Source organism: Amblyomma mixtum, chromosome 2, assembly GCF_055824585.1.
Source record: "Amblyomma mixtum isolate Tamu chromosome 2, ASM5582458v1, whole genome shotgun sequence".
In the NCBI taxonomy this organism is placed as follows: domain Eukaryota; kingdom Metazoa; phylum Arthropoda; class Arachnida; order Ixodida; family Ixodidae; genus Amblyomma; species Amblyomma mixtum.
In genome coordinates, this window is record NC_143013.1 from 36314434 (window position 1) to 36329200 (window position 14767).

Sequence of the window (14767 nt, forward strand, 5' to 3'; positions counted from 1 at the left end):
ATTACAAATTATGAGCGGCGTTGCGTGTTAGAGTACTCAACGTAATATGTACGCACGTCTGCCTTTTCATTTTTGCGCCCATACACCAAAAAGAGCATTCGAGGAAAGCGTGGTTAAATTTTCAACTATTCGCATGCTTTTGCCTGAAGGCTAAGGTACGTAGAACTGACGTTCATTTTATATTTCAGGCCATTATGGAATTTATGTTCGGATGTGGAAACATGGTCGGCTCTGTGCTTGGTGGAGCCCTTATCGACGTAGGTACCTCTCCTTCCTTTCTGAATTATGTCACACCCGGTTCTTGAAAATTTGCATAGTTGTAGAATCACAAGTATTAAAATTGGTCTTTGAATATCGTGTCTTTCTTATCGAAGAAGAAGACGTGTTTCAAGGCACAAAACACACAGTCTTAAAGATAGGAGTCTGGTAAAATACTGATTTCTACAGCAATGTGTCAACTGCATAAATTTGTCCACATTATATTTTTTTTTTACAATAAACTTACTCTGATTCTGAGAGTGAGTAGAGTTCAAAAAAATTCTTCTCAGCAACCTCGTTTCAAAGGCGAATTGAACATTTGAAGCGTCAAAACTCATATAAAGTTGTACGTGCTAAGTATATCTCTGTTGTTTGCAGTTATGGAAATACCCCCTACCGTTTTTCGTCCTGGGCACCATAATCACCCTGTCAATTCCATGGATCATATTGCACAAGAAGGTCCCAAACAAGCATCCCGAAGGCAGGTAGTTTTCTAAATTAAGTTTCGCACCGATTCCATTTCTCTTGAAATCCTGAAGGAAGTGCTGATGTATGGCCTACTACTCGCCCACCTTTCGTATCTGCAGGCACAAAATAATGCTCCCATCATGAACCAATAAGCGGCAGGGTATTCACCGTATCTCGCGATGTTCGCATACTCTATTGCGACGCATCTCGACTGCATTGAGCTCATTTACGAAGAGCATTTCCCAACAGGTTTTAATATTGTGTGTGCAGATTACGTGTGATTAACAGTGTTTCAGTGTGTCTTCGCGGCATTTTCTCGCTATGATCTATCTTGTACAACGCAGCGAAAAGTCGGCCAGGTATGAAAGTGCGAAACATTCTCACCGACAAAAAAGCAAACTTCAGCGCTAGATACTTTACACTGCCCTTAACAGAAGGTCCCGCAGTCAATGGCGTCGTTTTATTGCCTTGATGTCGCGGTCAACACCACTGCACAAGCAAGCGTGCATCTGCTAGCTGGAGTTGCAGGTACGAGGCAGTTCACTGTGACGTCACGATAGTAGGTCGATGTCATTGGTTGTAGGGCTTTTGAGCGGCATTTGACCCTTTGTTCATGAATTGTGCCCGACGATTGTTTCATTCGCCCTCAGGTATGCAATATCAACTGAATTTGCTGACGTCACTTTCTAACTGCAGCTCCAGCTCAGGAGGCTCTGATGCAGTCTCCAGGCTCGCAGAAAAAGCTCTACCGGTTGCTGTGGGACCCGCTTTTCATGGTCAACATGGTCACCCTGATGCTCTCGTGGGTCATCATGGGCTTTAACGAGCCTACTCTGGAGCCGTATTTGAGACAGGTGTGTTTCGCATGAGGAACGCATCGTGAGAGCACCTTGGCGTCTCCGTGTTAATTGCACGTAGCAGTGATCCTGGGATAAGAGCACTCCTATTCTCCCTTCCGCAGTACAGCCGTAGTGTCCACGCATCTAATTCGGGCAAAAGTCCCGAGGGCCAGAGAATGGTGATCCTTATTTTCCTTCCACTCATGAGAGCACGGTATTGCAATTTTCATCTCCTCAAGTGTTATTTCAAACCACGGGACAAAGCGAAGTCGTATGATTCGTTTCCCATTCGCCCATTTTGGAGTCTGTTGTCATTGATAATGCACTTACGAGGCCAAAAGGTCTTGCTGGTTCAACAATGCCTAAAGGAATGAAAGTTTGTTCTTGGAATGAAGAGCGACCAGCTAAACAAAACAATATCATTCAGATCCTTTTCCTTTTTTTTTTGTCTCGTACCTCATCTCCCCTGCCACCGGAAATGTCACTCTTTGCTTGATTGCCACAAAAACTTTACCGCGAGGATGAAAACCTCAACACCGGATAGTGCTTTCAAATGTACTTATGTTACGCGAAACTTTTTCTGCTGGCCGAATTCGCTGTGTCATTTAAGTACACTGGCAGTAGATGTATGTCCAAAGTTTGCTGTGGCTAAGCACTATGCAGAAGGCACTTCGAGTTCACATATGAGGTAATTGGATTGTACTCATAGTGCGCGGAAGCTACTCCCTGCATTTTGTACGTTTGTCAAATGAGAACGCAGAAATAATACGATTTGATTATTTCACTACATGCATAAATGCTAAACCGTTTCTTTTATGGCGTTCTGAGAAGGTATTTCTTGTCCTCAGCAGAGCTGAGAGTCTAGAAATAGATTAACTTCACATAAAAAACTTAAACGTTGAACAATGTACACTGGATAGAAGAAACAACATTAGAGCACGTTGCCAGGTAACATAGCCTAAACACTAGTCTAGCAAAAGCGCTTCCATTCTTACTTTTTCCAATTCGGACCGTTTCTGATCAAAAGCGTTTCCTCATTTTAAGGCGGAAGCCTTTAATGTCTCATCGTTGTAAGCAGCAGCTGTCGACAGAAAATGTCACGCTTTTTAATTGGTGGAAACGGTCGTGACGTCACAGTGCGCGAATTTCAAACGCGGCCAATTGTACTTTGGCTAGTAACCATGCAACCAATTGAAGGGATCGTATAGTGATGCTCCAATTAAGTGGGACTGAGCTTAGTTAATTGCCAAATTACCCAATTAGCCTAATTAGCTTTATTAGTCAGGCCATATAAATAAATAAAACCGATTAAGAAATTGGTCGAGCTCAGGAATCGAACCCCGGTCTTCGGCGTGAGAGACGAGCATGCTATCCACTCCGCCATGCCAGCTCGATGGTTTGGAATGAACAAAGGCGCGTCTAGTGAATACGGTGTCTTCACTCACTCTCAGCCTCCTCCATTCCCTTCCCGCAAGATTTAGGTGCCCACCGACAAATGAGAGACAGATACATTTCCTTTCCTCAAAAACCAATTTACTGACGAGCGAGGCGTAGAACCGAATGGGCGATGGCGTTCTATGGACTCCTTGTCAGCGTTGCAAGACGCTGTCGCGTTCCACTCTTAGGGGCATCAGTGACCTCACTTTAGGTCAAAAAAGTGCCCCCCTGAATTTTGTGAGACAGTTACTGCGTAATTTCCTTTCCTCAAATACAATTTTCATTTTCTTCATTACGGCTCCTCTTTATCTATCTTCTTTCACTCCCACTTCCTCCCTTCCCTCTACGGTGCGGTTCGGGTGTCCACCGAGATGACAGAGAATTACTGCGCAGTTTCCTTTCCTCAAAAAGCGTTGCGTTCAAAGGGCAAGGCATCGCGCTGAACGGGTGGTGTTCCGTGGACTCCCTGGCAGCGCTACAACGCGCTGTCGCGTTCCACTCCTAAAGGCGAAGCTTAAGCGTCATTAATTAGCAGTTAATTAACATTCAGGCATTAATCAGTAATCAACCATTAATTAGTGATTTGTCATCACTTAGTAATTAGTAGTCAATTATATGTGACGCCACCGGTGCCACAGAAACAGCGAAGGTGGTGCGGAAAACGCTTCCGCCTCTACCCACTTTAGACAAAGTGCCCCCTGAATTTTTTGTAGCCTATGCACGCACTAAGCACGTCTGCTTCGATTCAGACGTTGCGGTGCAGAAGCCTGTAACGCAGTAATAGTCATCTACTTTACTATTTTCGTATTTTTTACGAATATTAAACTTGCACAAGATTTAAAGGCAAGAACGGGTTTGTAATATTAATAACATCTACAGCTGGAACATATTTTAACGCTGTTGAGATTAAAAAAAAATGGCGGAGTTGTTGAAAATGGAGGCCACATGGTAAGCTCGGTTTCCTTATCGGTAATGCCTTATATGGTGGTAAAACGGGGTGTAAAAAAGGTTAGCATAAGTGACAAACGACCGGAGCGGCGTAATCCTATCGCAGGGCGCTGCGGTTCGCGAACACGCTGATTGCGACCGTGCGAGGCCGTTCTCAAATTTGCTTCAAGAAGAGGCTGGCAGGAAGCAACTTTCTTCAAACGTGCCTTTGCCAAGCGTCGAAGTGCCACTGCAGTAACCCGGACGTTTACAGGCCGAGCGTGGCACTGTACATGGCCTTCTTATTTGGCGCCGTCGTTCTGCACAGCGATTCGTTCATTTTTTAATAAGGGAGTAATTACTCATTCACATCCACGCGAGCGCAGCCAAACGGCTACACAAGAAGCTGCGCTCGGGTGAATATCAATGAGTAATTACACCCTTATTACAAAATTACTACACCTTGGGGGATTCCCCTAAACATATTTGACCAATTTGTTCATTTTTATTGACGTTTTGTAGAAAGGAAGCCTGTACTAAAGGAAGAGCGAAAAGAATCATTCGCTGGTGATGACTTTCTGCTGAGCTACACCAGTACTATAGAATGACAACAGCCTGAAACTCTCGTTATCAGAGTTATCTTGAGCCGCAGCTCCGAACTTTGCCATTCCGCGGCTGCGGGGACAAGAGAACTGTGCTAACCCTTTTTACTGGCCCCTGTATGCACAGGCGTGAGCGGTGGGGTTGCTGTTAGGCACATTCTGAAAGGAACCAGAACTCGAGCTTAATATAGCCATGTCATTTATTCTTAGCCCCATACTGGTAACCAAATACAGTCGTTACTAAAGAACAATAAATATTAGCATTTCGAATGGACTCAAGAAACAGAATAAAGAGCACAAAAGTTTGGCCCCTAGGCTTGGTCTTCAAGCCACACGCACATTGCAAAGAAATAAATGGATCATGAAATGATCAGTGCATGTAGTGATCTTGCAAGTATATTTAGTCTGATTGTAGACCACTCAATATGACGTTTACGCTGTATTGCTTTAAAACCGTGGAATCGCCATTAGGTAGTCCAGCTTCATTTTCTAGAGCACCTGTTTTTATTTGCAAGTTGTAAAATCGCCAAGTTGTTTTATGGATTATGGGGATTAAACGTCCCAAAGCGACTCAGGCTACGAGGGGCGCCGTATTGAAGAGCTGGGGAAATTTCGACCGCCTAGGGTTCTTTAACGTGCACTGACATCGCACAGTATACGGGCCTCTAGAATTTCGCCTCCATAGAAATTCGACCGCCGCGGCCGGGATCGCACCCGCGTCTTTCTGGTCATAAAGTTTTCAGCGTACCTTACGCCAGGCGTGAACAAGGGGATTCGCCGCAAATGTATTTGTATGGTCTCTCTGCGTTATATAATATCAAGCACGATTTGTTATCAAGTTCACACGAATCTCTTGTTTTTGCCGTATTTCTGATTTCAGCTTCATGGAGGAACATCCAAAGATGTGCAGTGGCAGCTTCAGTATGCCTTCAGGGCTCATTGGACTCTCTATATATGATCACAACTGATGACATGCAGCCTCCGAAGTGCAGACGGGGCATTTGAAAGCTGCTGTAGGAGTTGTATCGCCATTTGCCTCAGGAACTAGAAGCAGCATCTATCAAGCCACTCGGACTAGTGAAATCATCTCTCTGAAAATGTCACCTTCTTTAAAGTACCACTTCGCGCGCATGTAGGCTCCCTAACTACTTTAGCCGCGTGTAGGGGTGCCTCGATGCACTCACCCCCTCCGGTGGGAATGGTGCGATTAAATATAGTGGCTTAAATGCGCAAAAATATAAGGTTCACTTAGCAGACAAGTTTGAAGCTCAAGGTAAAAACAAATGAACAATACTTCGAAACATTCGTGCAAGTAAAATCAAATCTTCGTTTACCACTCCGCTGTGGTTTGAAAGCGCAGTGGTTTGACGCCGCACTGCCGTCCGCTTGCTGTTCTACAGCGCGGCAGTGGCATGTCCTGGACACTTTGCGATGGGCGCTCCTTTTCGTAACTACCGTCAGTACGAGAGTAGCCAAACTCCGCAGTATAAACTTCTCACGCTTCATAAGCACAAAAGCTGAGGCGAAATTTGTTGTCATGCCGGGAACTTTCGCAGAAAGACGGAGGCGCAAGATAGCTGCCCCGCGGAGCGGCTGCGCATCCGGTTACGCCCCCGGAACCGTGGTATCTGCACTTTTCCTCACGCCTGTACATCGCAGTGAATGTGAGGATCAAAGCGACAATAAAGTAAGCTTTGAAGGGAGAGGTCTGAAGACAAGGCAGCCTTGAAGTCCTGAAGGGACGTCGCGCATTCTTACTTTGCTATCGAAATTCATGTTCACTGCATTTCTTGTCTTGCCTGTAGAGACAGCAGATACAGACTACTAACGCCTGACGGAAGCTTCACCATGTACACGTCACAACTGAATATATATTACAAAAGGTATCGGCAGGACCAATTAAAATAACATAGGGCTGCCTGTTTCATAGAGCGAGAAATACTGAACGCCTTACACACAAAGCAGGCGCATATAGGCATGTATAGCGTGAAATAGTACCGCTAGTCGCGACAAATGGTATTCACAGATTTGCAAGCGCTGTATGAACATTCTCTAGCTTGTAAACTTCAACGGAGCTTTAATGTCATCTATTTGCTATTTCTCTAACCTGAAGACTGCATCTTTTTTTCTTTCAGTTTAACCTCAGCAGCACCCGACTTGGAGTACTGTACATGGTACAGTTTGCAAGTTACACCGTTGGCGCGGCATTCGCGGGAGTCTTTTGTTACGTCAAGGTGAGAAAACTTTAAGAAAAAAAAAACAATGACGAGTTTCATTTCAGGATATAGCTAAAAGTAAGAAAATAATGTAGCGAGGTTTGTTAAAACCAGCAATGAATTGGGGAAGCAGGACGTGTGCCACGCTCAAGCTATGACGGGCGCACTGAACTTGCACACGGCCAATGTCCCTAGAACATGGCTACATCGTGTAATTCACCAGACATGGCACACTTGTTCGAAGACAGCACACACAAGACAAACACGGGACGAGCGTAAGAAAAACTGCTCTCGTGGCATGTCCTGCGTTATGCGAGTCCTTTTCACACAACTGCGTTGCCCTCGCAAAAGTTGAAAGATTACGTGCAATGGTTATTCACCACACCGTAAGGGTCTTACCCTTATTGAGGTCTTCTTGGATACTCCGATCCGATGCAGTTTTAATGGTGACATAAGACGCGATGGTTCGTCTGAATATGACAGGGAACTAAGAAAGGTGGGTCTGAATATGAATATTAATGTTCTGACAAATAGCTTCGACTTTTTCTTTTTGTCCGTAGATGGCGGCATTTTTTGCTTTTGCTGGGCAGCTGATGACAGCCTTCGCCTACCTGATACTTGGCCCTGCCCCCTTTGTTCAACAAGAACCGTGAGTAGATTTCATTATTACATCCTTAGGAAAAATAAAAACCATCCTTTCCGACTGATGTTGTAAAGAAAATTCATTATCACAAGAACCAGTGTTATTGTGATGCTTTGCACAACTAATCTCTGTGATCTTGCAGCCCCATCACACAATTCTCATCACCACGACAAACGTCTTCTGCACTAATGGATGTCATTATTTTCGTATTAGTCTACTTTTAGTGCCACTTTTGCTTAGCAGGTTTCGGAATGATTTTCTAGACCACAGAAAAACGGCTTGAGGACAACACAGAACGAAAATGATAAACACGGCATCGACATGAACCACAAATGACCTGGGGAAAATCAACTGTACCGGCAGCACAGTGCAACCAAACTCCAATTCGCAGCGTCAATCCAGTTTCACACCACGCATGGAAATGTATTAGTAGACAGGTGAACAACTGGAAACGGGTGTACAAGACACGCAGCAGTAAAAGTTACTCATGTCTTGATTCGTCCCAAAGCACGTCCTAGTAAATTCGATAAGATTTCTAGGCTTCATCCGCCACGAAAGCAGCGGCCGACCTCATATTAGTGGAAGCGTAGAGGTCCCATGTTTCTATTTTCTTTCCGAGCAGTACACTCACTTGGTGGTTTTTACGATATGACCGGCTGTTAGCGCCTTTAGATTTTTTCTAACTTCTGGTATTGTCCAAGCTAGCTAAGATGGCATGAACAGGAACATTCTATACACATCGGAATCTCGCCACCTTGTTTTCTGCAACGACCAGCCTGTCGAGGCACATAACCATCTAATGGTTAGTGCCGTTCAAGATAGCTCATACTACAGTCGGTTCAAGCAAGCTGAGCATAGCTCACAAGGCGGGTATCATCAACCGAAAATTGGTCTTGTGTTTGACGTGACCTGAAGGGGGCCAGGTGGAAGAGGCGGTAGGTTTTTTTAGAGATGGCGCAACGAAAATGTAACAGAGCTCTTTCGAACTGCTTTGTAATCTTTTCTTTTTCTTTGTTTCTCAAAGGCAGCTCTGGATGGTCTACGTCGCACAGACGTTCACTGGAGTTGGAATGGCAGCACAGTTTATCTGCAGTTTCTCGCTGGCACTGAGCCATGCAGCGTAAGTGAAAGCTTACTACTACATACAATACTAATAACCTGCTTGTAACTGTAGCAAAGCAGATAACAATTAGTGCACATAAATGATCGGTTTCTTTTCACAGTAAGCGAGGCTACCCGGACGACATCCGGACCACAGGATTCGTGTCAACTGTCGTAGTGACCTTCTTGGTTATCGGGTGAGTATGATGACCCTGTAGTTTTTATTTGGCGAGTTTTAACAATTACTAGAGCGCAAAAAATAAGACTGATAACTCTTTCTCATATATTAACCGACGCTATTTAAAATCGTGGAACAAAGCAGAGAGTGACTGTAATGGGAAAAGTGCTTGGCCTTTCAATGTCTCTCGTAGTTGATTAACAATAACGTGATGGCGCATGGTTATGCTTATGTTTGGCGCGTATAAACTAAAAAAAAGGTGTAATAGGAGTTTTCAGCTTTAATTTCAACCGGTTTATTTCAACATCACTGGTGTTGAAAACCGCAGACATAAAGTCCCAGTATGGGCTTGACGGGGTCTGCGTCCCCATGTACATGGCAATATGCAGCGAGCTTACGTAACTGTGACATACGAGATCCCCCATACTTACACAACACCTCTCTTAATCTATACAGCACACAGTTGATTCCAGAAAAATGGCAGAAAGTATTTTAGTAGCTCCCCGTAATTTAAAGGAAATTATAATGTTTGGTAAACTTCGACTTAGTGCTTGTACCTCAGACCAGATTAATCTATATGTACACGATAGAAACAAGGAATTACATATCAAAAGGTTAACTTTTTTTGGGCAAACAAGATGTAAGTTTAGAAAGGGCTAGTAATACGCGAGATTTTAAAGAGGGCAAAATTGATATGAGCATTCCATGACATATACTTATCAAATAACATATTGAACGGCAGGCACAATGGCAAAATTGGAATTATTTAATTTAGTCAGCCTTGTATGTCGAATTTGCTGTTGTTTTTTTTGCTTTTAACGGGGAAGTCTTTGTTACATGAGAATTTATGGTAAAAGTATTTGCTTTGGTTCGTATTAATAGCATTAGTATACGATCAAGTTTGGAAAATAATTCAGTAGGATTTGACGCCCTGAGAAGTATAGCAGCGCAGTCAGCACGCATCACAAAATTCTCTGTACTACCAACAGCTATGAGTCTTCTTGTCGTGCATGAGAAATCTTCAGGAGTTCTGGTGGCCAAAAGTTTCTCATTGTTCTTACCACTAAATGCGCGATTGAGCGCATAGCAAAAAGCGATTTATAGCGAGCCAGCCGCAACAGCAAATCCATACGCTCTGTAAAAGAGAACGAACAGCGCCTGGTTTGTGTCGTTTCAGAGCTATTACAACACCTCCAATCGCGGGATACCTCGTAGAAAAGTTCAGCTACAGACCCGGCTCCATGTTCCTCTTCGGCATCCTTCTGTTTTGGGTAAGAAAGTACCTTCGCGCACGCATTTAATGCGGCATAGTTGCCGGCAGCTACGGTTTGATACTTCATTTAGCAACTCGCTGAAAAAAAAAGCAGCTATTTGAGACAGGCAGAACGTGCCTAGGAACTTTGCTGCCGAGAAAAAGTCGTATATTGCTTTTTGGCCATTGCAGTGACCCAGGATTTATTGTTAAGTCTCTTCTGAGCGCGGTTTAGTTCATAACGGCTTCCAAGAATGCCACTGAGAATAATAATGCACTTGTTGGCATCTATGAATACCTGTGTGGCTGGTGTGTAGTAACTGAATATGGTTTCTCAGGAAGTACCGCTGACGTGAAGCCTGAAGGTAAATATTCGCAATTACTAAAGGCCACTGTCAAATAAAATAGAGCCCATATCGAACGAATTTATGGCCTGTTGCACCACCAGTGTTGATTCCACAAACCTTTTCCTCCTGCATTAGTGAAATCTTATCGCCCCATTCCCATTTGTCGAAATGAAGCTGCTCAGCTGGCCTCCAACTCCGAATAAAAGACTCGTTAGCTTAGACGACGTAATGTTTTGCGGCGTAATCTGCTACGACAAAAACATGAAATGTATGGCTTACTCTCGTATTCCGCGCGAACGAATTGCAGGGAACACTACAAAATGCAGAAGCCTTGACGTAGCACCCAATGTTCCATTTTGTAAGGTTGCTTCATTATGTGTTAGCTATTCCCACGGTCTTGTTAAATCTCCGGAGTCGGCCGCTCATTGTCTGACTTATCTGTCGTCTGTTGCATCTTTCAAGGCACTGCATGGTTTTGGTGAGACAGGGTTTATGTGTCCTCTTGAAAGCGGACTCGAGGCTGGGATGCATATCACTGCGAAATGCTTACATGCAGTTTCAGCAGCACTGTTGTAAAATCAGCAGTCGAATTGGACAGGAATCAGTTACGAATATGAACAACAAAGAAAGAAGCCGCCGCGGCGGCTCAATGCATGGCGCTCGGCTGCTGACCCGAAAGACGCGGGTGCCAACCCGGCCGCGGCGGTCGTATTTTGATGAAGGCGAAATGCTACAGACCCGTTCACTGTGCGATGTCAGTGCACGTTAGAGAACCCCAGGTGGTCTAAACTTCCGGAGGCCTTCACTAAGGCGTCTCTCATAGCCTTAGTCGCTTTGGGACGTTAAACCCCATAAACGAAATGAAACCAAAAATGAAAAATACAGTTTAGTCACAACACGATATGAAGCACTCCATCTCGGGCGTTGTCCTTTTGTAGACGAGACGAAAATAAAACTTCCTTTTATTTAGCCCCAGGTGATACCTGAAAGAGATAAAGCCTAGACGATGCGAACTTTCGCTGACCTTTCCTCATAGTTTGTCGATGTTTGTCGATAGCCCGTGCACGCGAACTCAGCGACAGATGGCACTGCGCATTGCGTTGCTGTTTGTCACGTTTTACGCCATCCTAAACGCACAGCCATGCTTAATAAAATACCGCACAAAAGCCCTCGACTACATGAAGCAACACCTCCATGTTTGCACAAGGGCAGATGTGACTTGAATGCGACATGAAAGCAACATAGTCATGTCCGCATCTGGGCATCAGAAGCCCCGGCAACCGAAAAAACCAGACATGTCATTATTAAACCTACATTTTTATATCCTTGATTGCATGCTGATTAGACATCCTACTGTATGTACGACGGAGTCTACCGTGCAACTTAGGCTTGTTTGTTTTTTCCGTGAACAGTTAACCACACTCATTGACTTGGATTCAAGTCACATAGCAATATAGATCGCTATTTAACAATTACCTATTCACTAAGCCATCGCAGTCGCTCAGTGTTCGACAATTCTGTTAGTGATCATAAGCTCGCAGCTTCGACCGCATTTTGCTGAATGCGAACTGCCAAATGGCAAAAAAAGCTTGTATTTCACATCTTCAATGGCCGCGTCCAGAAGTCTTCGGTATCGACGAAATGTTGGTGTTTTGTCATTGCTTAGCAAGAATTACTGCACAAAAGAATAGTTTTTGCAGGTGGACACAACCGCAACGTAGCTGAAAGCACTACTGAGGTGTCCACTGACCAGGCAGCCAGTTACGCGTGTCGTCAATGTCACTTTACATAATGTTTATACATACGTCGGCGGCTTATGCTCCAGTATCGCGACTCTTCAGCAATGTTGTCAAGTGCGTTTCTGTCACAGCGTTTTCCACGCCAACGCATGCAGCGCACATCTCCCTGTCACTGCCGCCACATAGCTCAAAGCGCGAATATGTTTGATAATAGCGTTAGCCGATGAAGAAGACGATGTGCAACGCACAGTGCCAGAGTGTGCTGAAGTTTAACACGAGGCGTGTTGTGGTGGATAGAAAAAAAAAAAAAAGCAGCGACAACCTAGTGCTCTCGCGCAGTGACAAGAAAAGTTCATCTGTTCGCGCCGCTGCGGGTTCGAATCTCATTGGTGGATTTAGTTAAAATGTATTTGTGTGACTCGGAATAAAGCCACAAACATCGCAAGATTTTTCTTGGGGTGTACCCATCGGAATAATGCTTCAGCATTAAAAACCTACACAGTTCCCACTTCGAGTTATTGAATTCGCTCTCGCCCTATCATAAGCTTGCCGACCCGGTTAGCTCAAATGGTAGAGCGACTGCTCCGGTGAAGCGGTGGTCCCGGGTTCGAACCCCGGACCAGGACGAATTTTTCTTTAACTACGAAGTTTCTGAGAAAGCTGTATAGCTTTCCTTTGTAGCCGTATGGCTGCGCTTGGGTGGATGCCAATGAGTAATTACTCCCTTATTAGAAAATTACTCCACCTTGGGGGATTCCCCTAAACATTTGACCAACACTCTTCCCACTTCGAGTTACTGATCAATTCGCTCTCGCCCTACCATAAGCTTGCCGTCCCGGTTAGCTCAATTGGTAGAGCGACTGCTCCGGTGTGGCGGTGGTTCCGGGTTCGAACCCCGGACCAGGACGAATTTTTCTTTAACTACGAAGTTTCTGAGAAAGCTGTATAGCTTTCCTTTGTAGCCGTATGGCTGCGCTTGGGTGGATGCCAATGAGTAATTACTCCCTTATTAGAAAATTACTCCACCTTGGGGGATTCCCCTAAACATTTGACCAACACTCTTCCCACTTCGAGTTACTGATCAATTCGCTCTCGCCCTACCATAAGCTTGCCGTCCCGGTTAGCTCAATTGGTAGAGCGACTGCTCCGGTGTGGCGGTGGTTCCGGGTTCGAACCCCGGACCAGGACGAATTTTTCTTTAACTACGAAGTTTCTGAGAAAGCTGTATAGCTTTCCTTTGTAGCCGTATGGCTGCGCTTGGGTGGATGCCAATGAGTAATTACTCCCTTATTAGAAAATTACTCCACCTTGGGGGATTCCCCTAAACATTTGACCAACACTCTTCCCACTTCGAGTTACTGATCAATTCGCTCTCGCCCTACCATAAGCTTGCCGTCCCGGTTAGCTCAATTGGTAGAGCGACTGCTCCGGTGTGGCGGTGGTTCCGGGTTCGAACCCCGGACCAGGACGAATTTTTCTTTAACTACGAAGTTTCTGAGAAAGCTGTATAGCTTTCCTTTGTAGCCGTATGGCTGCGCTTGGGTGGATGCCAATGAGTAATTACTCCCTTATTAGCCGTATGGCTGCGCTCGGGTGGACGTCAATGAGTAATTAATCCTTTATAAAACATTAATAAATGGTCCTTTTCTATGGCGTGTGTCATAGCCGCTCAGTTGGCTTCGGTAGGTTGCCATCAAAAATTATCTGTTAGTTCAAATTCGAAATGAACATCTTTTCATGCGTAAGGGGAACGACTCAAGATAGGTCGGCAGTTTTGATGTTAGATGTGGTGTTTGGTTTGCAATCAGTGGTGGCTTTCGTGACCGTTTGTGTGCGTTAGTGGGATGCCAATCAAGCAAAGTTCTTAATTATGAGGAGCCTCGTGAATACGGTACCAAATATGCTGCAGTTACAGCAAGATTACCTTTATCTCTGTTTCAGACCCCCATAACACTTCTGCACTGGATCTACCTGATGTACATTCAACGAACAAGGAGCGCCGATGTTGCTCTGCAGGGACGACCCATTTCTTCCCGGAAGTCATAAATGTGTCAGCAGTCGTCATTTTGGGTCGGTAATAAATATCACTTTTTGTACAGCGGGTGTCACTGCGTAGCACAGCAACACTGTGCAATAAGCTGATTTTGTAAATTCCCAGTAGAAAGGGCTGCATGAAAGCCTTAATTTTTGTTGCTGTCTCACGTACCACTATAACTTCTGTACTTCTCCGTAAATTCTTATATGCGACTGGAATGCCTTTATAAAACTGGCCTCTTCCTCTCTCCAACCTTGTGCATAAAAGCGGGCGCTTTCTGGCGGCGATTGCATCTGATGTGCTCACGTTGCGCCCTAATTCTTGAGTTTTTTTCCTTATTTTTATTACTACTATTAACAAAATACACAAAAAAACAGCCTCTTCTAAGTATTACATATTAACCGACTTATGCGTCGAAAGAACAATTATTACTTACCTTGAGTGATATGAACATTCAAGGAGTTAGAAGAAAAATATAAGAGCAACTTTCAGACATCAGTGTTGATGTAACAGCAAGCAGTTAGCTTTCTTGTAAACAAAACAAACAACCTCTTAAGCAAGTTAGAACAAGGGCTGAAAAGATAAAATATTTGGAAATAAATGGGCATTGAAGATACGATTGACAGACAGCAGCGGTGTGGTGTGGATACAGCCAACGGTATGTTCCTCCGCTTCGTCTAGCTCGAAGCACACGTCATCGGTCAAGGACCTACGTATTGCCGTCA

General features: G+C 44.5%; 1 protein-coding gene across 7 annotated transcripts in view; it reads left to right on the forward strand.

Moving 5' to 3' along the window:
* Window positions 1–14105, forward strand: part of LOC149358982 (MFS-type transporter SLC18B1-like) — a 35987-nt gene extending 21882 nt beyond the window's left edge. For all 7 annotated transcript variants that reach the window (XM_089571157.1, XM_089571156.1, XM_089571154.1 and 4 more), the window contains 9 exons: window positions 189–257; window positions 637–739; window positions 1423–1580; window positions 6667–6765; window positions 7308–7396; window positions 8415–8510; window positions 8614–8688; window positions 9847–9940; window positions 13949–14105. In XM_089571157.1, coding sequence (XP_089427283.1) covers window positions 189–257; window positions 637–739; window positions 1423–1580; window positions 6667–6765; window positions 7308–7396; window positions 8415–8510; window positions 8614–8688; window positions 9847–9940; window positions 13949–14053 — 888 coding nt within the window. In that variant the 3' untranslated portion in view covers window positions 14054–14105. The remainder of the gene's footprint in view (window positions 1–188; window positions 258–636; window positions 740–1422; window positions 1581–6666; window positions 6766–7307; window positions 7397–8414; window positions 8511–8613; window positions 8689–9846; window positions 9941–13948) is intronic.
* The last annotated feature ends 662 nt before the right edge of the window (window positions 14106–14767 follow it).